A 24,934-nucleotide genomic window follows, 5' to 3' on the forward strand; every position below is an offset into this window, starting at 1 on the left:
GAAAAGAGCAATACAATTTAGAAACCTGTTAATAAATTTTTAAAAAGAGAGAAAACTATCAGAAACAGTTTCAGAGACAGAGAGGAAAAACTGAGTGTTGCTAGATGGGGGGAGGGGGGTAAAGGGGAAGGTGAGGGGATTAGAAAGCAGTCGGTAACCACAAGATTGCCACGGAGTTACAAAAATTAATTTGGGGAATGTAATCAATAATGTTGTAAAGATTTTGTAGGGTATCCGATGGACACTTGTCTCATTAGGGAGACCACCTCAGGGAAGATGTAGATGCCTGATTACTGCACTGCACACCTGAAGCTGAAGCTGAACAATAATGAATGTCAACTACAAGTTATATACTTACTTGTATATAACTTGTATATAATATATAACACAAATATTTCTGAATAAATATATACTTACAAGAAGTGGAGTACAGCATTATGTATTTTCAAGAAGTGGGGTACAGCATTAGGAATAGAGACTGTGGAAATGTAATGGCTGTGTGCGATGTCAGAGGCTGCGTGTGATGATAGAGCATGTGGGAGGGGGGTTGACACAGTGTTAGGGATATAAATGATAAACGTCTAACTACTACTTTGTTTTGTGTGCACCTAAAGCTAATAAAAAAAGAAGTAAAAAAAAAAAGAGAAGAACAATAAAAAATAAAGAGAAAACTTATGTAAATCAGAAACATCACAAATGAGATATCACTACACATCCTACAGACATTAAGACAATATATGTATTACAAGCAACTTAATAAATTAAGCAAAAGAATAATTCATTGAAAGACATAAGCCAAAGCTCACTCAAAAACAAACAAAAATAAAATGTATAGTTTTATGTCTATTAAAGAATTTTAATTTGTAGTTTTAAAAAATTCCCACAAAGAAAACTGAAGGCCCAGATGGATTTCCTGGTGAATTCTAGCAAGAATTTAAGAAAGACTAATACAAGTCTACCCAAATATTTCCAAAAAAAGGAGGGAACACATCCCAACAATTTCTATAAGGTATTATCAGCTATAAAACACTTAAGACTTATAAGAATAAAAAAGATATTACAAGAAAATAACAACCAATATCCCTCATGCACATAGATATAGGATAATAAATAAAATATGGAGTTTATCCCAGGAATACAAAGTTGACTTAACATTTGGAAATCAATCAATGCAATTCACCATGATAACAGACTTAAAAAGGAAATTAGGTATGATTATCTCAATAGATGCAGAAAAAGTACTTACAAAACTCCAACAACAATTCATAATAAAAACTCTTGGTAAAGTAGGAATAAACGATAACTTTCTCAACCTGATAAAGGGCATCTATAATAAAACCTACAGCTAACATTGTACTTAATGGTTAAAGACTGAATGCTTTTTCTGTAAAATCAGGAACAAGGGAAGGATGTCTCCTTTCACCACTTCTTTACCACATTGCACTGGAGGTCCAAGTCAGTCATATTAGGCAAGAAATTAGGAGGAAAAAGACACTGAAATTGAAAAGGAAGAACTAAAACAGTCTTTATTCATAGTTGACATGATTATCTAAGTACAAAATTGTAAGGAATCTACAAAAAAAGCTACTGAAACTAATAAATGAGTTTATCACATTTGTGAAATATAGAAAGTAATTGTATTGTCATATTCCAGCAACAATTAGAAATTGTCAAAACTCTTCACGTTGTACACTTTAAATATATGTTTACTATACATCAATTATATCTCAAGAAAGTTGTAAAAAATTTTAAAAGAACATGTGCAGACAATCAGAAGATCTCGGTGAAGCAAGCCTTCATCTCCTGTAGTTGCAGGACGAGATAGAGGCAACCCAGGGGCTAGCAAGGGTCATAGGTTTGCAGAAGCTGCAGTGCAACCAAATGCTTAACGCGGTCAGGTGTTGTGCACAAAGGAAAGGGCACTAGAGGGGAAGAAGTGGAAGCTGGAGGCTTAGAATAGGGACTTTTGTTCAGACATAAACATGGCTGAGAATTTTGAACCTTCAAACTCCCCTGTTGGTGGAGGATACCCTTCCTCTCTGTTTTGAGGGAACCCTTCTCTGCATAAAAGCCTTTCAATGACCACGTGGCACAGTTGCCTTGCACACTTATACTGATTGTAAGAATTCCCCCACAATCATTTCTCATTGCCTGCGGCCCACAGTAAGAGTTATAGCTCAGTGAGAGTTACAACCCAGAACAACCCAGACAGAAGGACAAGGTCTACTCTAGAAGGAGATGGCTTATAAACCAAAACAGATACAAGAACTTACCAATTTATATTGATAGGAGCCTCAGAAGCATGTATGAGAGTGGATTCTGAAGTTGTTAGATCAAGAGTTGATTGAGCTGAATTTACTGATCTGGCCACACTCACCTGGGATTATGGATTTAATGTGTTGGCTCGAGTACCCAGAAGTGGTATTAATAGACTGTTAGGCTGGCTAATCAAAGCCTGAACTCAACCAAAGTTCTACAATTACCAGATGCTGGACTTCTGTGGTATGCTGTAGAAGAAGGAGTTCTGAAGGCTCAGGGGATTACATATGTTTGTATTATGTGCACTCTACTCAGCCGCCCACTAGCTGTCACCCCAAGACACCTCAGAGGATATACTTTTCCTCAAGTCATTAAGAAATGAGAGGAGCCGCAGAGTTCTTGACGAACTCTGTGTTTGCTGTCCTTTATAGACTGGAGATGACAGTGGGGAAAGCTGTGATAGGATTGTTTCCTTTAGATCCCTGGAAATGATGGAACTTTGAAGTGATAGAAGTCAGGTAGTGACACAAATTGTGGCTAAGCCTCCAGATGTGGTTTCTGAATAGTGTTATCTTTACATGTCACTCTTAGAGCTATGTCATCTCTCCTGCCCTTGTTTCTAGGGGCTTGTACATCTCAGTTCCCACAGAACATCATGTCTGTTTACTACACTGGTGACATACTAATTGGTGGAGATGAGCTGAGAATGACAACTTCTTGGATGACTTAATGTAACAAATTTATACTGGAAGGAGGGAGATAAACTTTGCAAAAAGTTAAGGGTTTGCCACATAGCCAAAGTTTACACACATTTAGAGATATCCTTTCCAAAGTGAGAGACAAGTCATTGTACCTTGCACCATCCACCCTGAAGACACACAACACTTAGCCTCTCTGGATTTGGGAGGTAAATTATGCCACATGTGGGCATGCTGCTCCAGTCTATTCAGTGACCTAATAAGGCTTCAGACTCCAGCAGGTCCACAGTGTGGTCAAGCTGCCCGACCTCTCAGGCTTTATGGCTCAGCTGTCCCAAAGTATGAGACATGTCTGTGGCAGACAATGAACTACTGTATGGAGCCTCTAAAGAGCCTAGTGGGGGATCACAGCACAGAACTCTAGGGTTTAGGAGTAAAGGTAATGCCCTTCTCTGTCCAAACTAGTCTCCATTTGAAAATTGGTTCTGGGCTACTTACTGGGCCCTGGTAGAGACTGGACGCTTGACAATAGAATACTAAGTGCTATGTGATTATGAACCGACCAGGTTTTTATCTAATCCACTGACCCATAAAACTGAGAGTACACAGCATCATTTTAGTATAAAATAGATGTGGTATATATGAGAATGGGTCTGAGAAGGTCCATGAGGTCAAGGTGAGCTCACACGATGCTGCTAAAATGGACACTCACTAGATGATAATCTCTCAATTGGCCCAGAAAACGGACAAAGGCTATCCTCCCAGTGAGCACAACTAGTTTTCCCACGGGTTTTCCACTTCATAAGGAAGGGGAAATAGCTTGAGGTAGGGATCTTATTGACTGTGGGCAATAGCTAATAGTTTCTCACCTGATCAGGGACTTGGAAAGAATTAAATTGGAAAAATTGGCTATTAGGTCTGGGGCCAGGTATACTCAGCGTGTTGGGCACACAGCATAGTTATGTCCTCATAAATGCCTTCTAAAGAACGTACATGAAGCAGAAAGCTCTCAGTAATCCGATGGACAAGATGACCCATCTTGCAAATATCAGCTTTTTTCCCTGCCACCTTAGTGGTTTCTCAATAGAGCCATGTACAAAATGGCCCTGGTTACAGTGGTGGAGGCTATATATACACTCATAAAAATGGTCTTTCCCCTACTAAGCCTGCTCTGGCTATATAGTCACCAAAGACCATTGCTTTGCCCCCAGTAGAGGGATATGCCAGCTACCTGGTGTCAGGCTTTATTATATTAACTTTTCCCAAAACAGAAGAAGTATCTCTTTGTCTTCACAGCGATAAACAAATATTCTGGATATGTATTTTATTTCTCCTGCATTACTTCTGTCAGCACTATTTTTATAGAATGCCTTATCTGTTATCATTTTATTCCATACAACACTGCCTCTAACCATTTACAAAAAAGGAAGTTTGGTGATGGTTTCAGAATACCAGAATACACTCACTGTACAGATATGTGCCATCACCTAGAAACAACTGGCTTTGACAGACTGGTGGTATGACTTGAAGCTCAGGCCTAGCACCAGCGATGGTGATAAGCCATCGCACGTGGATAATAATCTATTTTATTTCTTCTTTCTTTCCTCTGTTCATTTACTCTCAAAACAATCTTCATCCATAATTGAGCTCTGTCTATTTCTAATTATTAATATATGGAAATTTCCATCTCAAACTCAACCAGGTCCAAAACAGAACTTTTTATTTTCCCCATCATAAAAGTTGGGTATTTTTTTCTTCAGTATTCCTCCAAGCCTCATTTTATGACACCATCATTTACCCAGTTGTCCCAGTCAGAAATGTCATCCTAGACTTCATACCTTTCATAAGATCCTATGCGTAATCTGTCATCAGGTCCTATTGATTCTGCTTCCAAAGTATGTCCCAATTATGACATTTCTCTCACTCCCCACTGCAGCATCTCATTATCCTCTTCTCTACTTCATCTTCTAATTGGTCTCTTTGTTTCTAATCTCTTCCTCTTGTCTGTATAAACACTGAAATGATGTTTCTAAAACACAAATTAAATAACTTTTTTAAAAACCTGAAACGATTAGGGGTTCTCTGTTACGTATATGCCACATGATATTCCCTCTCCCTTACGTTGATATTTTCTCGCTCAACTACATGGAGATAAGATCTTCATCTTCTGATACTTGGTTCAAATATCTTGGAATGAAGCCTTCCTGACTTACCTAGAAATAGTTAGGCACTTCCTTTTATCGATCCCCCATAGATCTTTTATATACTCAGTTGTTACGTTTTTGCAATATATCTGTCTGCCACCTCCACTAGACTCTGAGCCCCTAGAGAACAAGGTCTCTGTTCTGTTTATCAGCAGAGCCTCAAACAAAATGGATGCTTAGTGAATATGTGTTGCTTATTGAATGAATGAATGAATGAATGAATGAATGAATGAATGAATGAATGAATGAACAAATTTTATGACTGGGTGTAATTTCCTTTTTGTAAGGTTGCAGGGGATGAATGAGAAACTTTGTGTTCTTTGTTCATTGATGACATTTAAACATTTCCATCTGACTGTTGTTGAGAATCAACGGTCAACAAAAATCAACAAATCTTGATATTTTTTACATCTGCCTTCCTAAAGGAATCCTGATTTTCACATCCTTTCCTTTCCTGTGTCTTGCAGATCTTAGAACTTAGCTTTTACCTCCTTTCCAATTTCAGCCTTGATTCTTATTAGGTTTTTGCATTTTAACTTCTCTCCCTGTGATATTCAGAAATACATTTCTATAGTGTTCTTTTTTGTTAAGTTTTCTAGTTTGGGAAGAATGTGAGATCATTTTTAAGCGAATATATTGCAACAACACCTATAAAGCCAAATTTTATATTGCTTCTTATAAAGCAAATTATTATTATTATAAAGTGATTTTTAGTTTTGATCTCTATTGTATTTGAAATTCTGTTCTTACTTGCTAACCTGTTGTTGTTTACTGACTCCTATAGCCAATTAAACTATGAATAGTGACTGAAGAGTTCAAAACAATTAAACTACTGGAATATGTATTATATCTCTCTTTAAAAACAAAGTCTCAGAGTAAAATAGATATCTGAATTATTGTATATCACTGTTGTAAAAGGAAAAATGAATATCACCTAGGTTTCCAAAAATAATCCTAAGTGTGTGTATATTTAAGAAGGTAAAACATGGAGAAACTCATAAAAAATGCATTCACTCCCAGTGTTCCAGAAGTTTCCAATTTCTAAATGCACTTTTGTTGTGCCATGAGCATTAGTTAATAAATCTTGGCCAGTGCGTACCATTTATTTATTTATTTATTTATTTATTTATTTATTTATTCATTCATTCATTCATTCAATACATGTTTATTGAGTGCCTATTACATTTAGGGAATAGAGTATAGAAGTGGAAGATTAGAAGTTCCATGAAGGAATTTCACCTCTGTACAGATTGCTTTGCAAACAGTGGACACTCATTAATATTTACTAAATGAATGAATGAATGAAGAGCTGTAGAAAGTTGTGAAATCATACTTTCTTATAATTTGTGCTCTTACTAACTAATACAGATCAAGAGGCATGTTCCTGCTTCTATAAAAAGCATTAGCTTTCACGATCCATTTAAAGTTTGACAAAGCAGAAACTTCATGAGGGCAGGGACATATCTTGTCACTGTCATATCCCTTGCCACCCAGGATCGTATAAGCCTTCTTTTTTTGAATGCTTACTATGTGCCAGTCACTGTTCTAAATACTTTACAGGGATTTACACTCCTAAAACTCTCAAGAATGCTGGGAAGAGGTAGTATTATGATTACCACTTTAAGGAAGAGGACACTGTGGCCCAGAAAGGCTAGGTTATTTGGCAAAGATTATACAGCTACTAAATCACAGAAAATTCAAAGTCAGATAGTTTGGTACCAAATCCTAGTTCTACACCACCACTGTGTTGCTTCCAAATAAATGAGTGTCAAATTAATAAATAAATACAGTGTCAGAATAAGTTAGCCTTTAAAATAAAATACTAACGTAGATCTTAAAATGCAAAAACAAAAAAAATGCTATATTCAAATAATCTTGGTAAGGACTAGCTCAGTCTACTCACTCAGCTCACTCACATTTGGGGGATGCATTAATTTATGTGCTTGGACTAATGCAAGATAGAACAGTGCTATAGAAGTGTGGACTTGGAGTCAGATTTGAATACTGGCTCTGATATACACTTACTATGTATATGATCTTAAACAGATTCTTAATTTCTCTAAGTCTCAATTTCCTCATCCATAAAATGGGAATCAAAACAGCTGTCACAAATGTGGGTCTTTTTAAAGAGAATTAAACAAGATAATGCATGAAAAGTACACAACACAAAGAAAGATATCAGTAGCTCTCTTCTCTTTATCTCTTCCTCTCTTTCTTTTCCTTCCTTCTTCCTACTTACCATTAGCCACGTGATCTTGTAAACATTACTCAACTCTTCCAGGGTTTATTTCCTTATCTATAAAACAGGCATTCTCGTTATTTTGTCTCCAAGATCCTTTGATTGTATAATTTTATGATTCAGTGATGTAATAACTAACTTAGTTTTCCTTTGTATCATAAAAATCCAACTTAATAAGAGGTGATTTTGAAACAAGCCTTCTCTGGTTAATGTGGTTGATTAAGTTGCTTTGTTTTTGCCAAAAGATTCCATCACATAGAACTAGGTTTAGAGGTATTTGAGTTAAATAGGAAGGAAACTTGGTTTAATATTTAAATAGTTTTACAGCAACAATATATATTACCTGCATCTACTAGTAATCACCTATTCCAAAGGATTTATGTCTCTCTTCCTTTCCTCTATTTAGGTACTACACAGGAAGCCTACAGGCTAAGTCAACAAATAGTGAAACTACAGATTTAATTCACAAAGCAACGGAAGGGCTAATAAGAGCTATCGAAGATGGTGGAATAGATTCTGTGATGGATTGGGAAGTGGATGAAGTACTGAACTGGACAAATACACTGAACTTTGATGAGTAAATACATGTTGCTATTCTTGGGGAACAAGGGCAGGCATCATATATTTTTCTTTCTAGTATTTCTCACTCCCATGTTAAATCTAGGGGCCACAAACATAACCATCTCCCCCCTCAAAATGAGTATTTATTACTTGTCTAGAAAGAAAAGAATAAATGAGGGAGAAAAATAAAAAAGGGATGACCTAAAAGTAGAAAAAAGGAAATTAGATAGGTGTTCTTTATTGTCAGACTTTATTCTTATGCCTTAATCTAAATCTGCTTTATTTCTTACTTTGGGATTTATAAACAAAGCTAAGAACATGAAATTAATAATACAAAAAATTTCCTCAACCTATGGTCCCTAATCTTCCTGTATGCAATAGAAACTTATAATTTTTTAGTGACATACTATTATTTTTTGTGTGGTGGCAATTAAAAATATTTAATATAGCCATCAGGGAAATGCAAGTTAAATCCATAATGAGATCCTACTTCATACCCACTCAGATGGCTATAACTAAAAAGATAGATAGTACTAAGTGTTGACAAAGATATGAAGATATTAGAAACCTTATATACTGCAAGTGGGAATGTACAATGGTACAGCCATTTTGGAAAAACAATCTGGCAGTTTTTCAAATAGTTAAACATAGAGTTGCTATATGATTCAGCAATTCCACTCCTCAGTGTATCCACAAGAGAAATAAAAATACATGTCCACACAAAAACTTGTACATGAAGAATGTTCATAGCAGCTTTATTTATAATATAACCAAATAGTAGGAACGACCCAAATATTCATCAACTGATGAAAGGATAAATAAAATGTGGTATAGCCATACAATGGAATATTATTCTGCAATGAAAAATGCTAATACATACTACAATATTGATGAACTTGCTAAGTGAAAGAAGCCAATCAAAAGGGACCACATATTCTATGATTCCATTTATATGAAATGTCCAGAATAGGTAAATCTACAGAGATAGAATGTAGATTAGTGGTTGTCTAGGACTGGGAGACTAGTGGGGACTGGGAGGTGATGGCTAAGGGGTACAGAATTTATTTTTGGGGTAATGAAAATGTTCTAAAATTGATTGTGATGGGTGAATTGTATGGTATGTGAATTACATCTCAATAAAGCTTTTAAAAATATTGAATATTTACTCAGCTGCAATAATGAATGTGAATATTACATGAATGAATAGGCAGAAAAATTAAAATGAAGATGGTGTAAGTAAAGAAACATAAGGAAAATGAAGAAATTAGGAAGAGAGATAAGAAAATGTGATAGGAAAAATCACGTTGATTACCATTGAACAATAGAACAGGAAAAAGTGAATCCAAGAGAAATAGGAGAAGAGAATAATGAGAAAAGAAGAAAAAGGAAAGAATGACTAAGAAAAAGGAAAATAGGAAAACAAGAATGAAAGAAAAGAAGATATTGATGGGAAGGATATGTTAGAAAATAAAAAGGGAGGGATAAGAAGAAATAAAGAACTAATTATTCATAGTAGATAGAAGCTCTAAAATATTTTATTATAAATAAACAGTAAAAAAAGATTGTTATGATTTAATAATCCCAATATCTAGTCCAGACCATGGTATTGGGATTCCCTATAAATAGCACATCTGTGATTTCTGGGGCACAAAATATATAGCTGGTAATAATGATGTGAGAAATGACATCCAGAGATCCAAGATGGCAGAGTAGATAAACATTATGCTTGCATCCTTTCGTGAATGCATTAAAATTACAATTAAATTATAGAACAATCAACTTGGAGAACCATCTGAAGTCTACCTGAACAGAAGTCCTATGACTAAAAATATAAAGAAGAAGCCATGTTGAGACTGGTAGGAGGGGCGGAGACACAGAAAGGGCCCCAAACCTCCATGTGGTAGTTGAGAGTCAGGAGGGATATCTTGGCTACAGAGGTTCCCCCAAGAAGAGTGAAGGACTCCAGCCCCCCACACCAGGCTCTCTAGCCCAGAGTACTGGTGCCAGGAGGAGGAGCCCCCACAACATCTGGCTGTGAAAAACAGTAGGGAGTCCAATTGTCTGGGTGGGACAGAAGGCTGTGAAAAACCCAGGCATCCTCTTAAAGGGCCTGCACACAGATTCTCTTACTCCCAAGCACTCACCTTGGGCTCCAGTGGAGGGACAGTGACTCAGGATGCATTGGAGACATATGCACAGGAAGACTGAGATGTGTGGCCTCAAGGGGAGGACTGGAGAACAGTAGACAATTTCCTTGTATGAGCTCTTCTTCCTGTGCTGCCTGAAGTCAGGCTCCGTCTTTCCTGTGTTGAGCTGGCCCCATCACAGCCAAATCTGTATCTGATTGGCCTGGTGAGCTCTGCTGTTCCATTCTGCTGAGTCACTGGGACCCCACCCCACCCAACTCATGCACAGCTGGAGGCACTTTCCCCATGAGCAGCCAGCCCCACCTGAATTGCACTCTTTCTTGGAAAACTATTGGATTCTGGCAGGCCCCCATCAAGTGGCGACTGGCAGTGTGCTCTGAGACTTTTGCTGAGTAGCTCCAGGCTCAGCACTGGCACCAAACCAGAACTTACTTAACCTGGTAACTATAACTTTTTCCATTCTAATGACTGAGACCCTGCCTCACCCAACTCACATACCACACAAGTCTCTACCAGCAGCTGAACTTTAAGGGAGTCGGGAGGTAGCAGCAGGCCTTGGAGTATCTTGGATTCTTTTGGAGCTACACCAAGTTTGGTACTGGTGGCAGACATTCTCCATTCATAGCATGGCCTCTCCCACGTGCCTCCAGGCTGAGCATAAGCAGCAAGAAACCATGGATTGCTTTGTAGCTGCTACCAGGTAGTCCCTGAACAGTCACAGGCAGTGGGTGACCTGGGCCTGCACTGGAACCCCTCCCAAGAGAGGCTCCAGAAACAACATACTTGGAGGTTGGCTTCAGACCACAGCAGAACAGCACCCAATTATCCCCACAAGTAGCACACACAAAGTGTGCTCTCAACAGGCACCAGAGCCTGCTGGGGCAAATCCCACTCAGGGGGGTAAGCCCCCCACACAGCAGCCTGTAAACTATGGACATGGCCAAACCCCATATCCAGTCAGCCTCAGGGTCAATGCTACCCACTAACATGCTAATAGAAATCAAGACTCAACTATAACAGGAAGGCACACACAAGGGACACTCCTGGAGTAGCCAGAACTTTGCAAGTTCTATGGACAATGCCCACATCATTCTTCAAATTGACAATGCTTGTTTTGCTGCTGATGACTTCAGAGTCAAGTACATATGAGATGGAGCTGACCATCCATCAATCTGTGGAAAGTGACATCAGTAGGCTCTGAAAGGTCATTAATGACACCAATATCACCCAGCTGCAGCTGGAGATGGAGATTGAGGCTCTCATGGAGTAGCTGCTCTTCATGAAGAAGAACCATAAAGAGGAAGTAAATGGTCTACAAAACCAGACTGCCAACTCTGGGTTGATGGAGTTAGACACTCCCAATCTCAGGACCTCAGCAAGATCATGGCCAACATCCGTACCCAGTATGACGAGCCATCTTGGAAGAACTGAGAGCAGCTAGAGAAGTACTGGTCCCAACAGATTGAGGAGAGCACCACAGTCATCACCTCAAGGCCTCTGAGATAGGAGCTGCTGAGAAGACACTCACAGAGCTGAGATGTACAGTTCAGTCGTTGGAAACCGACCTGGACTTGATGAGAAATCTGAAGGCCAGCTTGGAGAACAGCCTGAGGGAGGTAGAGACATGCTATGCCATCCAGACGCACAGCTCAACGGGATCCTGCTGCACCTGGAGTCAGAGCTGGCCCAGACCCGAACAGAGGGGCAACACCAGACCCAGGAGTATGAGGCCCTGCTGACCGTCAAGGTAAAGCTGGAGGCTGGAATCACCTCCTACTGCCGCTGGCTGGAAGAAGGTGTAGACTGATCTTGGTTATGCCCAGGACAGCAACTCCATGCAATCCCTCCAAAAGACCACCACCCACAGGATTCTGGACGGCAAAGTTGTGTCTGAAGTCAATGACACCAAAGTTGAGGTGTTAAGGCAGCAGAAGCAGGGCATCTCTTGGGGGTAATAGGTCAATAATAAGTTCAGAGATCAAAAAAGAAAAAAAAAATCAAAGGACAGATAAAGAGCTTCCCAGACAAGAAAAATCTAAAGGAGTTTATCACCACCAAACCAGCATTACAAGGAATCTTAGAGGGACTTCTTTAAGATGGAAAAAAATATCAAAATTATGAATAATAAAATAGTGATAGATCCATATCTATCAATAATTACTTTCAATGTAAATGGATTAAATGCTCCAATCAAAAGACATAGGGTGGCTGAATGAATATCAAAACAAGACCCATACATACGCTGCCTATGAGAGACTCACTTCAGATTGAAAGACACACACAGACAGAAAATAAAGGGATCGAAAAAGATATTCATGAAAATGGAAATGAAACAAACAAACAAAAATCTGGGGTAGAAATATTTATACCAGACAAAATGGTCTTTAAAACAAAGGCTATAAGAAAGACAGTAAAGGACCCAGGTATCCCACTTCAGGGTATGTATCTGAAGAAACCCAAAACACTACTTTGAGAGGACCTGTTCATCCATATGTTCATTGCAGCATTGCTTACAATGGCCAAGATGTGGAGGCAGCCTGGGTGTCCATTGATGGATGAATGGATAAAGAGGAGGTGGTACATATATACAATAGAATACAGCTTGGCCATGGAAGGGAGTGGGTTCTTGCCCTCTGTGGTGGCATGGATGGACCTGGAGGGTATTGTGAGTGAAGTATGTCAGATAAAGACAGATGCAATGTGATTTCATTTATGTGTGGAATCAAAAGAACAAAATAAACAAACAAACAGAAACAGTCATATCAGGTAGCTCCTGGCCAACATTTTGATGATTGCCAGATGAGAAAGGGGTTGGGGATGGGTGAAAATGGGAGAAGGAATTAAGAAGTACAAATTGGTTGTTACACGGTAGTCATGGGGATGTAGCATACAGCACAAGGAATATAGTCAGTAATATTGTAATAACTATGTATAGTGTCAGATAGGTGCTAAATATGTTGGGGTGATAGATGGGAGAGGGTTGGGGGGCAGAGTGAAAAAGGTGAAGGGATTAAGAAGCACAAGTAGGTAGTTACAAAATAGTCAGGGGATGGAAAGTAAAGCACAGGGAATGTAGTCAATGATATGGTAATACTTATGTATAGTGCCAGGGGGTCACTAGACGAGTCAAGGGGATCACTTCTTAATTATACAAATGTCTAACCACTATGCTTTACACCTGAAATTAATATAAAATAATATTGAAAATCAACTATAATTGAAAAATTTTTAAAGTTGGGAAAAGGTGAACGGGAATAAGAGGTCCAAATTTTCAGGTATAAAACACATTATTTACGGGGATGTAATGTACAACATGGGGAATATAATCAATAATATTGCAATAGCATGGTACGGTGTCAGATGTTTGCTGGACTTATCATGATGATCACTTCTTTAGTTATGTAAATGGTGAATAACTATAGTATACTCCTGAAACATATAATTTTCATGCTAGCTATATTATTTAATAAATACCTTTTAAAAAGCATAAAAAATGACACCCAAAGAAAGGCACAATAGTGCTGTACTTCTGTGTTTTTTTCCCTAAGAGTAAAAATTTCTGGGTAGAGAATGGAGGAAAGAAAGGAGGAGAGACGTAGGGGGGGTTCATTTTGAACTTCAATGAACTTGAGGACAGGATAGAGAATTCTCTCAGGTAAGCTTTTGAAATCCTGCATTGCCTTTCCCATACATAGTTGGCTAATTCAAGCAAAGGGCCAGCAAGATTTAGAGAAAGATTACCCCCAAATCCACCCCAAAAAGAATAAAACAGTTGAGTTCACGCATTTCAGTCTACCCCCCACTCTCCTCCACCAGTACCCTTCTTTGTAAGTGATTAAGATGTCTAATGGCTTCCCTTTGTAGAAAAAAAAGGACAAAAACAGAATAAACCAGTAAGACTTGGAGTGTTTTTTTGTATCATATATTCTATATGGAGTGGGATGAATACACCTAGCTTTGTTATGGTAAGATTTGTTGTCACACAGCAGCACGCCTGTCTGTCCCCTTGTACCTACCCCTAAAAAGAAAGAATCGTCTGTGAGACTGTTCCTTTCAGGGACATTGCTTCACCTTTATGCCATCTCCTTGTTTGGCCCCAAAGATGGCTGGCTAGAAAAGGACGGGTAAGATTCCTCAAGAAAGGAACAACCTAAGACAGGCACAGTTGTGTGGGGACCACCTTTCAGTGTGTATGTCTAAGGAAGCAGAGTGATAGACATCCATCTCTTCATGGGGATCCTGAACAACCGCTGAAAGCACAAAGTCTGCCTAAATTTACGGGCAAGCCAGATTGCATTGTCTACTGAGAGGTCCTGGGGAGGGGTTTTCACTGCCTGTTGTTACCACGCATCTTTTCACTTAACAGTGACCCAGCAGTATCCCATTTAAGGCCATAGAATAAAGTTTACAGAGCAAAATGAGGTAGGAGTAAGGAAGAGCCGACCTTAGACACAGTACTTCATTGTAGTTAAATATTGTTGGATAATATGTACCTTCCTAAAATAAAAAACTGCAGGATGATACAGTTAACAAAAGTAGTTCAAATGAAATAAATACAGTCTTTTCTGAATTAAATGACAATTCTAATCTTTCTCATCCTTTCTCCGCCAGCTCCCTTTCAGCACCTGCTGTGGCCTAATTTCTTGGGAGCAGTTGGAATAAAGGAGGTTTGGGAAAGGGGGACACACAGCCTAAATTGAAATCAAATAAGTTACTGGAAACCTGCCTCAGGGAGAATTTCCTCATCTTCATAGCTCATCATACTTTGTTCTTCCCTAATCTACCTCTTGTCGGGCTACCCTGGACTCCCTCTTGGCTTCTGTTTAGGGAACTGAGGTAGCAGCAGCTGCATGCGCCCTACTTGAGGGTGATTTCTTATGTTTACTGGACACTGCGCCATTGTTCTCCTAAGATAGTGCTCCTAAGACCACATGCTTTAAATTTCCGCTGACATGTCAAAGACAGTAGGTCTGGCAATCCAGAACAAAGGAGAAATTGTTCTGTGGTTGTTTTCCCCTACTTCCCTCTCATAGAGTTTTGGGTCCATGCTTTTAATTTAGAAGTTAGCATCTTAGTAGGCAGTTATCTGAGAATATGATCTTGCAGCATTGGAACAGAATAAGATGAGGACAGGTGTGCTGGAGGGAGACCAAAGGGCACAAACATGGTAGATGGTGGGCACCATTTTATATCTCCTCCAACTCCTTGTCCTAGGGGTTGCTTTAGGTTCATGAGAACTGCTTGGAGGTGGGAAAGTCATGAGAATTAAACACTTGGACTAGTGAATTTGTCACAATTAATCTAAGATTTCATAGAGAAAGTGGAATTTTAGAAATAGTCTAAGCATGTGTTAATGAATCAATTTATTACTGACTAATTAACCAATTAACCAAATGTCCATATAATGTACTCAGGTATATTGCCAACTGGAAGGAAATTGCTACAAGCAATTCTTCAGCAAACTTCAAAAGTAGGTGATTTTTAGTAATTATTTTATGGGAAATTCTTGTGAACAAAAATGATACATTCCACACATGTGCACATTTCTAAGAACCTAACATTTCAGTACTCAGTATAGCATACTGACGTAGATAAATGTGCAAAGTCATTTGTGCCTTTATAGTAAGACTGTTAATTGGGAATAGGAGGAAATGTTCTATTTTACGTAGGATTGGATGATTTTTTTTTTAATGAATCCTTTTTTAAGAAAGTTGTGTATCTCATGGTTTCAGTAATAATTTTTAATGAACAAACTTCACTTTGCTAAATAAATGCCTCAAAATCTTAGAAATATTTTTTAGCTTTCATGCCCTTATTGTCCCATCAGTGGTCCACAATACTGAGAAACTGAAAGTGATAGCATGTTGAAGAAACATATCATCATACTCCAGAAATATCAACAATTCTAACGTAGCCAAAATCTAATCATCGTTATAGTATAATCTGAGTGTATGAGTTCTGTCCTGCTATCATCCGGGAGACACAGTAAAGCAGAGGTTACAGTTGTGGAGTGTTAATTCAGACTTCCTGGTTTTGATTTTTGGCTTTACTATTTACTGACTGTGTGACCTTGGAGAAGTTACTAGCTCAGTTTCCTCCTCTGTAAAATGAGAATAACAATAGTACCAAGCTCAGAGGTTGTGAGGTGATAAAAGGTAAAAGGTGTAAAGAGCTTAGACTAGTGCCCGGTACATAATTCGTACTCTATAATGTTAGCTATCATTAGCCTTAACCTCCCCACCTATTGCCACTCATTGCCACAAGCACAGTCAAGCTGCCATCAGCCCTCTGTAGGCTTCTGTGACAGCCTCCAAACTGATACTCCTCCAGTCCATTTCCCACACAACAGAGAGTGATCTTTTACAAACTTAAATCAATGCAATGAAAACACTTATTTAACAAACTCTTCTTTAGCAATGACTATATGGAAGTGCTGTCTTAAAGTGCTTTATAAAATTGACTCATTTAATCTTCAGAACAACCCAATGAGTCAGGTTCTGTTATCTTCATACAGATGAACAAACAAAGGAATGCCAAATTACTTGCTCAAGGTCTCACAGTTCCTGTGAGGGACTGAGCAGGCTGGCTAGCTCCAGAGCCCATACTCTTAACGACGCCTGCCTCCGCTGCCTCATAGTTTTCCACTGCGCCTGGAATCAAATCCTATCTTCATCCCGGCCTTCTGGCTCGGCCCTGGCCTGGTTTCCACCCTTACCATGTCCCCCTCTCTCCCTCACTCGCAACAACCCCACCATCACTGGCCTCTTGCTTGTTCCTTGAACATTCTGTGGTATCCGCTTTGGGGTTTAATGGAGTTGATGACCTTCAGGAGAACAGATTTAGTAACTATCTTCACTTGAGGGCAGGGAGTTGTCTGTTTCTTTCGCTACTAAATTCCCAACGTATAGGTAGGTTCTCAATGACGGATAAAAGAATATAAGGAAATGAAAGTTCAAAAATGGAAGAAGAGAATATAAAATACTGACTTAAAAGAGATTATAGGCAGACCTTAGAGATACTGCGGGTTCGGTTCCAGACCACCACAATAAAGCGGGTCACAATCCTTTTGCTGGCGGAGGGTCTTGCCTTCAATTTGTAAAACATACAACATCTGTGAAGCACAATAAAACGAGGTATGCCTATACTGCGGAAAGATGGAGAGCTGTAGCATGGTAATTGGAAAGAGCACAAAAGCAAGTGAAATAATTTTAAGCAGTGGGGGTTTGCATTATAATTGAGGTCAGTGGAAGGCGTTACACTGAGGATGACGGCACTAGAGAAGAGGAGAGTATGTGTCACTTGTTCAAGAAGTATAAGGAAATCTAATCCAGAGAAGATCTGGAAACTAGCTCTAGAGAGAGAGAGAGAAAAGGCTTCTCTTCATTTGTGAGTAAAGAACTGTGAGCTAATAGTTAATTATGGAGCACTAACTCAATGCCAAACTAAGCCCTTTACGCGCAACATCACACTTACCTCTCACAAAGATGAGATTAGGTACGTGCTAGTATTATCCCCATTTTATAGATGGGACACTGAGACTTAGGTTAAGTAACTTGCCCCAAATGACACAGCTAGTTAGTAGGCCAAACCTCAAACCCAGGCCCTGCAGGGCCTTTGTAGAGATGGACAATGAAATGTGGTAGAGAAAAGTAGGATGAACTCCGAACTTTGGGACACGCATGGTTTCAGTTCAATGTGATAAGAAGATAGCTTCTCTAAGAGTGGTGAAAAGCAGTGTGGATGGACCATAGCCTAACGGGTAGTCACGTATTGAATGAGTTTGTATCTTGTTATATCTAGCATCTTCCTAAACATTTGTTATTCCTCTCTAGGTTTCAGGTTTGAGCAAGTACAGAAAAAAAAATACGACTATGCTACGTCAGAGGAAATGGACACACCAAAATATCCTTCATATGAAAATCTTTATGAAGAAATAAATTTGACTAGATTAACGCCTGATTCCACTTATGGATTATAAATGTAAAGTACTTTTTTTTTTTGACCTATATCCCTTCAAGCCCTGCTTCCATGAGTTATAGTCAAGAGATAATTTATTCTGACTGGAATGACTGCAGTTATAGTCAAAAGATAATTTATTCTGACTGGTGTATTCTTGGCACAGTACCTGCCCAATTAAGTAAGGAAGATTAAACAACTAGAACATCGGACTGAACTCACTGGTCATATAAAATGCAGAAATTATTCCTGGCCCCCTGAGAAACTGTAGTGTTCTTACAATCACACTTAAATAAAGATATACTTTATTTAAAGTGCAAAAAAATCTTCAGATTGTTTTTCTTCTTGATTTGAAGCATGCTTTATTTGTGCATTCGTGTCAGGGAGAGCTCTTTTTTCCACCAAGAAAGGAAAAGGGGGAGTGTAGCCAGTTCTTCTTTTATTTGGAAAGCAAAAGCCTTACTAGAAGCCCCAGTCCTAGTCACTGGAGGCATCCTTAAACAAAACTGGCTTCTAGCTAAAGAAGCTAGAAAAGCAAACATCTTTCAGCTTCCACAGTGGGAGGAATAGAGGACTGGAGATAACTGTTGGGTCAAGGAACAGAGTCGACCACACCCTCCAAGTCTGAATTACTCCGTTCCCATAAGCACCCTCTACTGCTGCCCATCTTCACACTTACCACACTATCCTTATAAAGCCGTCTGTAATCCTAATAGACCAAAGGCTACTAGGATTTTATGCCCCTAAGTATAAAAAATCAGCACTCAGAGACCTAATGGATATTTAAGAAAAAAAATCAGATTTATTGCAATATAACTTACATACAAATTTACCCATTTTGAGTGTTCATTTTGGGTTTTGACAAATGTAATTTTCATCGCAATCAAGATATAAAGCATTTCCATCACCCCCAAACTATGCATCTTTGTGGTCAATCCACTCACCCACCCTTAGCCCCAGGTACTACTGATCTCCTTTCAATCACTACAGTTCTGCCTTTTCTAGGATGCCATAGGAATGGAATGATACTATACGTAGTCTCTCTTGGTCCAGCTTCTTCCATTTAGCATAATGCTTTTGAAAGTCATCCTTATTATTGTTGCTCATATCAGTAGTTCATTCCTTTTTTAATTACCAGTGTTCCATTGTATGGCTAAACCACAATTTGTGTATTGATTCACCAGTTGATGGACATTTGGTTGTTACCAGTTTGGGATCATTATGAATAAAGCTGCTGTGAACATTTACGTACAAGTCCTTGTCGAGACGCGTTTTCATTTCTCCAGGGAAATGTTTGGGAGTGGAATTGCTGGGGCAAACAATAATTATATGTTTTGTACGTATCTGTTTTTCTAATGTGGCCACACCGTTTCGCATTTCTGCCAGCAATGAATCTGTTTCAGATGCTCCACTTGGGTGCTGTCACTTGGTGTTGTCAGTTGTTAAAATTTTAGCTACTCTAGTGGATGTATAGTGAATGGCAGGTCACTGTGGCTTTAGTTTGCATTTCCAAAATGACTTCTGATGTTGAGGCTCTTTAATGTGCTTATTTGCCTATGGTTGGTTATCTTCTTTGGCAGTGTCTGTTCCAATCTTTTGTCCAGTTTTAATTTCTTACTATTTTGTTAAAATAATTTTTAATATAGTCAGAAACAAATCCTTTACCAGATACTGTTTTGCCAGACTGTGGCTGGTGTTTCCATTTTCTTACTAATGTCTTTTCAGGAGAAAAGGTATTTAATTTTAATAAAGTCCAAATTATCATTTTTTTTTATGGTTCATGCTTTTACTGCCTTATCTAGGAAATCTTTGCTTAAACCAAGGTCACAGTGTACAGGTATCTCACATAGTTTATTAATATTATAACCAACTATTTAATGTGTATTGATACTATTGTTTTTAAATTTCAGTTTCAAACTGAAATGCTGGTGACATTTCAGACGTTTAATTTCCTGCTCTAGGTGACTTTTATTTAGCAATTCATGAATTAGAAAGCATCCAGTTATAAAGCGGAAAGGAGCTTCCAAGAGTTGTACAAAATGAGAGGGTTTCATAGACCAAAGTGAGCAGGGACAAGTAAGCTATACGGGGCATTTGTCAATTGGTTGAAACAAGATCACTTTCATTTCATGGAGCAAAGGGAATTTTTTTTTTTTAAATTCAAGTTTATTGGGGTGACAATTGTTACTAAAGTTACATAGATTTCAGGTGTACAATTCTGTATTACATCATCTACAAATCCCATTGTGTGTTCACCACCCAGAGTCAGTTCTCCTTCCATCACCATATATTTGATCCCCTTTACCCTCATCTACCACCCCTCCCCCCTTGCCCTCTTGTAACCATGAAACTATTGTCTGCATCTATGAATTTTTGTTTCTCATTTGTTTGTCTTGTTCTTTTGTTGTTTTTGGTTTATATACCACATATCAGTGAAATCATAGGGTTCTCTGCTTTTTCTGTCTAACTTATTTCACTTAGCGTAATAATCTCAAGATCCATCCATGTTGTCACAAATGGTCCTATTTCATCTTTTCTTACAGCTGAATAGTATTCCATTGTGTATATATACCACAACTTCTTTATCCATTCATCTATCGAAGGACATTTTGGTTGTTTCCATGTCTTGGCCACTGTAAATAAAGCTGCAGTGAACATTGGAGCACACTTGTTTTTATGGATAAATGTTTTCAGGTTTTTTGGGTAGATACCCAGGCAAGGGATTGCTGGGTCATATGGTAATTCTACTTGTAATTTTTTGAGGAACCTCCACACTGCCTTCCATAGCGGCTGCACCAGTCTGCATTCCCACCAACAGTGTATGAGGGTTCCTTTCTCTCCACAGCCTCTCCAACACTTGTTACTATTTGTTTTGTTGATGAAAGCCATTCTGACTGGGGTGAGGTGATATCTCATTGTGGTTTTCATTTGCATTTCTCTGATGATTAGTGACGTTGAGCATTTTTTCATATGTCTATTTGCCATTTGTATGCCCTCTTTGGAGAAATGTCTCTTCAGGTCCTCTGCCCATTTTTAAATTGGGTTGTTTGTTTTTTTGTTGTTGAGTTTCATGAGTTCCTTGTGTATTTTGGATATTAGCCCTTTATCAGAGGCACCGTTTGCAAAATCTTCTCCATTCAGTTGGTTGCCTCTTTATTTTGTCGATGGTTTCCTTTGCTGTGCAGAAGCTTTTAAGTTTCATATAGTCCCATTCGTTTATTTTAGCTTTTACTTCCATTGCCTTTGGAGTCAAATTCATAAAATGTTCTTTGAACCCAAGGTTCACAAGTTTAGTACCTATGTTTTTTTCTATGCAGTTTATTGTGTCTGGGCTTATGCATAAGTCTTTGATCCATTTTGAATTAATTTTGGTACATGGTGACAGATAGCAGTCCAGTTTCACTCTTTTGCACATGGCTATCCAATTCTCCCAGCACCATTTATTGAAGAGGCTGTCTTTCCTCCATCATATGTTTTTAGCTTCTTTGTCAAAAATTATCTGTCCATATTTATGTGGTTTTATTTCTGGGTTCTCAATTCTATTCCATTGGTCTACGTGTCTGTTTTTCTGCCAACACCATGCTGTTTTGATTATTGTAGCCCGGTAGTACAAGCTAAAGTCAGGGAGTGTGATACGTCCAGTATTGTTCTATTTTTTCTTAAGATTGCTTTGGCTATTCGGGGTCTTTTGTGGTTCCAAACAGATCTGATGACTTTTTCTTCTATTTCTTTAAAAAATGCCATTGGGATTTTAATGGGGATTACATTAAATCTGTATATTGCTTTGGGTAATATAGCCATTTTAACTATGTTGATTCTTCCAAAACATGAGCATGAAATGTCTTTCCATTTCTTTGTGTCTTTTTCAATTTTTTAAAAAAATATCTTATAGTTTTCAGCATATAGGTCTTTCATATTCTTAGTTAAGTTTATTCCTAGGTATTTTATTCTTTTTGCTGCAATTGCAAAAGGAATTGTTTTTTGTATTTCTTTTTCTGAGATTTCATTGTTAGTATATGGGAATGCAATGCACTTTTGTATGTTCATTTTGTAGCCAGCAACTTTACTGTATTCGTTGTTTCTAATAGCTTTTTGGTGGAGTTTTTAGGGTTTTCTATGTATAGCATCATGTCATCTGCAAAGAGTGACAATTTAACTTCTTCATTCCCAATTTGGATGCCTTTTATTTCTGTCTCTTGCCCGATTGCTCTGGCGAGGACTTCCAACACTATGTTGAAAAGCGGAGGTAATAGGGGACAGCCCTGTCGTGTTCCTGAACGTAGAGCAAAGGGCTTCAGTTTTTCACCGTTAATTATATTAGCTGAGGGTTTGTCATATATGGCCTTTATTTTGTTAAGGTATTTTCCTTCTATACTTATTTTATTAAGTGTTTTAATCATAAACGGATGTTGTATCTTGTCAAATGCTTTTTCTGCATCAATTGATATAATCATGTGATTTTTGTCATTTTGTTTATATGATGTATCACATTGATGGATTTGAGTATGTTGAACCATCCTTGTGCCCCTGGGATAAACCCCACTTGGTCGTGATGAATAATCTTTTTAATGTATTGTTGCATTCGATTTGCTAGAATTTTGTTTAGGATTTTGCATCTGTATTCATCAGAGGTATTGGTCTGTAGTTTTCTTTTTTTGTGTTATTCTTACCAGGTTTTTGTAACAGGATAATGTTGGCCTCATAAAATTAGTTAGGGAGTACTGTCACTTCTTCAATTTTTTTGAAGAGTTTGTGTGGGATTTGTATTAGATCCTTGTTGAAGGTTTGGTAGAATTCACTTGTGAAGCTATCTGGTTCCGGATTTTTGCTTTTGGGAAGGTTTTGGATGACTGATTCAATTTCATTACTGGTGATAGGTCTATTTAGATTTTCCAATTCGTCATGGTTCTGCCTAGAAAGGCTATATGTTTTTAAGAACTTGTCCATTTCTTCTAGGTTATTGAATTTGGTGGCACATAGTCCATCCCTCATAGTATTCTTGGATGACCCTTTATGTTTCTGTGGCATCCATGATAACTTCCCCTCTTTTATTTCTGATTTTGTTTATTAATCTTTTCTCTTTTTATCTTAGTGAGTCTAGTCAAGTGAGATTGTCAATTTTGTTAATCTTTTCAAAGAACCAGCTCTGTCACATTAATTTTTTCTATTGTCTTTTTGTTCTGTTTTATTAATTCTGCTCTGATTTTTATTATTTCCTTTCTTCTGCTGCCCTTGGGTTTCATTTGTTCTTTTTCTAGTTCTTTAAGGTGTAACGTGAGATTATTTATTTGGGATTTTTCTTGTTTCTTGAGATAGGCCTGTAATGACATAAATTTCCCTCTTAAAACTTCTTTCACTGCATCCCAAAAATTTTGGTAGGATGCATTTTTATTCTCATTTCTATGTATCTTTTGATCTCTTATTTCATCTTTGACACGGTCATTCTTTAAAAGTATGTTGTTTAATCTCCATGTATTTGTGGTTTTTCCTTCTTTCTTTTTGCAGTTGATATCCAATTTCAACACCTTGTAATCAGAAAATATGCTTGGTATGATTTCAATCTTCTTAAATTTGCTGAGGCTATTTTTATGTCCCAATATATGGTCTATCCTTGAGAATGTTCCATGTACACTAGAAAAAAATGCATAGTCTGTTGTTTTAGGATGAAGTGCTCTATAAATATCAATTATGACTAATTCATCTATGTGTCATTTAGGGCTGCTATTCTTTATTTATTTTCTGTTTGGATGATCTATCCATAGCTGTCAATGATGTGTTTAAGTCCCCTAGTATCATTGTGTTTTGGTCAATTTCTCCCTTCAGTTCTGTTAGTAGTTGCTTGGTATATTTCAGTGCTCCCTCATTGGGGGCATAAATATTGATGACTATTATGTCTCCTAGTTGTATAGTTCCCTTTACCATTATGAAATGTCCATCTTTGTCTCTTGTTACCTTTTCCCACTGAAGTCGGTTTCATCTGATATCAGTATGACTACACCTGATTTTCTCTGGATACCATTTGCTTGGAGTGTCAATTTCACTTTGAGTCTGTTTATCCTTTTAGCTGAGATGTGTCTCTTGGAGACAGCATATGGTTGGGTTTAGTTTTTTTATCCAATCTGCTACTCTGTGCCTTTTTATTGGTAAGTTCAGTCCATTTACATTTAGGGTAATTATTGATATGTGAGGATTTCCTTTCATTATATCTTTAGTTTTCTGGTGAGACTGTGTCTCCATTATTTCTTTGCATTTTTGTTGTTGTCTTTTATTTCTGTGTGGTGGTATTCTATGATGTTTCCGTCTGTTTCTTCTCTTATTACAGTACATATTTCGGTTCTGGATTTTTTTGAGTGGTTACCATTAATTTTATGTAAAAAAAGTTTGATATTTATAATATTCCATTTTCTTCAGCATGCTTACTTTCTCCATTTCCATATTCTGGTTCAGGCCTTTATTCTCCCCCTTTTGATGTATTGGTTGCCACAAATTGTCCCTGTTGATGGTACTGTGCAGGGAGTCGTTTGTGGAGTTAATAGTTGTTCAAGCTGTTGTAAATTCCACGGAAGATTTTAAGAGGCTCACTTTACATGGCCATTTTTATGATGTCACCACAAAGGGAAGTCTTGAGCTGGGTTAGGTAACTTGTGCTAAGCAGGGAAGTGCTGATTGGTTGGCATAGGCCTGTTTTCTGGGAAATCTGATCATAGAAACTTAGTTGTTTTGGTTTGCTGACATGGGGCTTAGCATAAGCAACTCCATCTTAGGCCTAAGCTTGTTAAATTTACTAACTGGTTCAAGAATACCTATCTCTCTATATATAGACCTATCTATATATACATATATAAAGATCTATAGATACATATATATAGA

General features: G+C 38.0%; 1 protein-coding gene and 1 pseudogene across 2 annotated transcripts in view; both read left to right on the forward strand.

The window, feature by feature from the left end:
* The window catches only part of LOC308503576 (protein MFI), a gene marked incomplete at both ends in the record, with an annotated part of 111,351 nt that overhangs the window by 26,189 nt on the left and 60,228 nt on the right, over window positions 1–24,934 (forward strand). The window contains 2 exons of the mRNA XM_081062958.1: window positions 7,807–7,977; window positions 15,523–15,578. Of these exons, the coding sequence (XP_080919084.1) occupies window positions 7,807–7,977; window positions 15,523–15,578 (227 nt within the window). The remainder of the gene's footprint in view (window positions 1–7,806; window positions 7,978–15,522; window positions 15,579–24,934) is intronic.
* LOC308504157 (keratin, type I cytoskeletal 18-like) lies at window positions 10,735–12,063 on the forward strand (annotated as a pseudogene). Its single transcript has 2 exons — window positions 10,735–10,794; window positions 11,129–12,063. The product of its transcript is annotated as a keratin, type I cytoskeletal 18-like (transcript).

Source organism: Rhinolophus hipposideros, assembly GCF_964194185.1.
Source record: "Rhinolophus hipposideros genome assembly, chromosome: 10".
NCBI classification, from domain to species: domain Eukaryota; kingdom Metazoa; phylum Chordata; class Mammalia; order Chiroptera; family Rhinolophidae; genus Rhinolophus; species Rhinolophus hipposideros.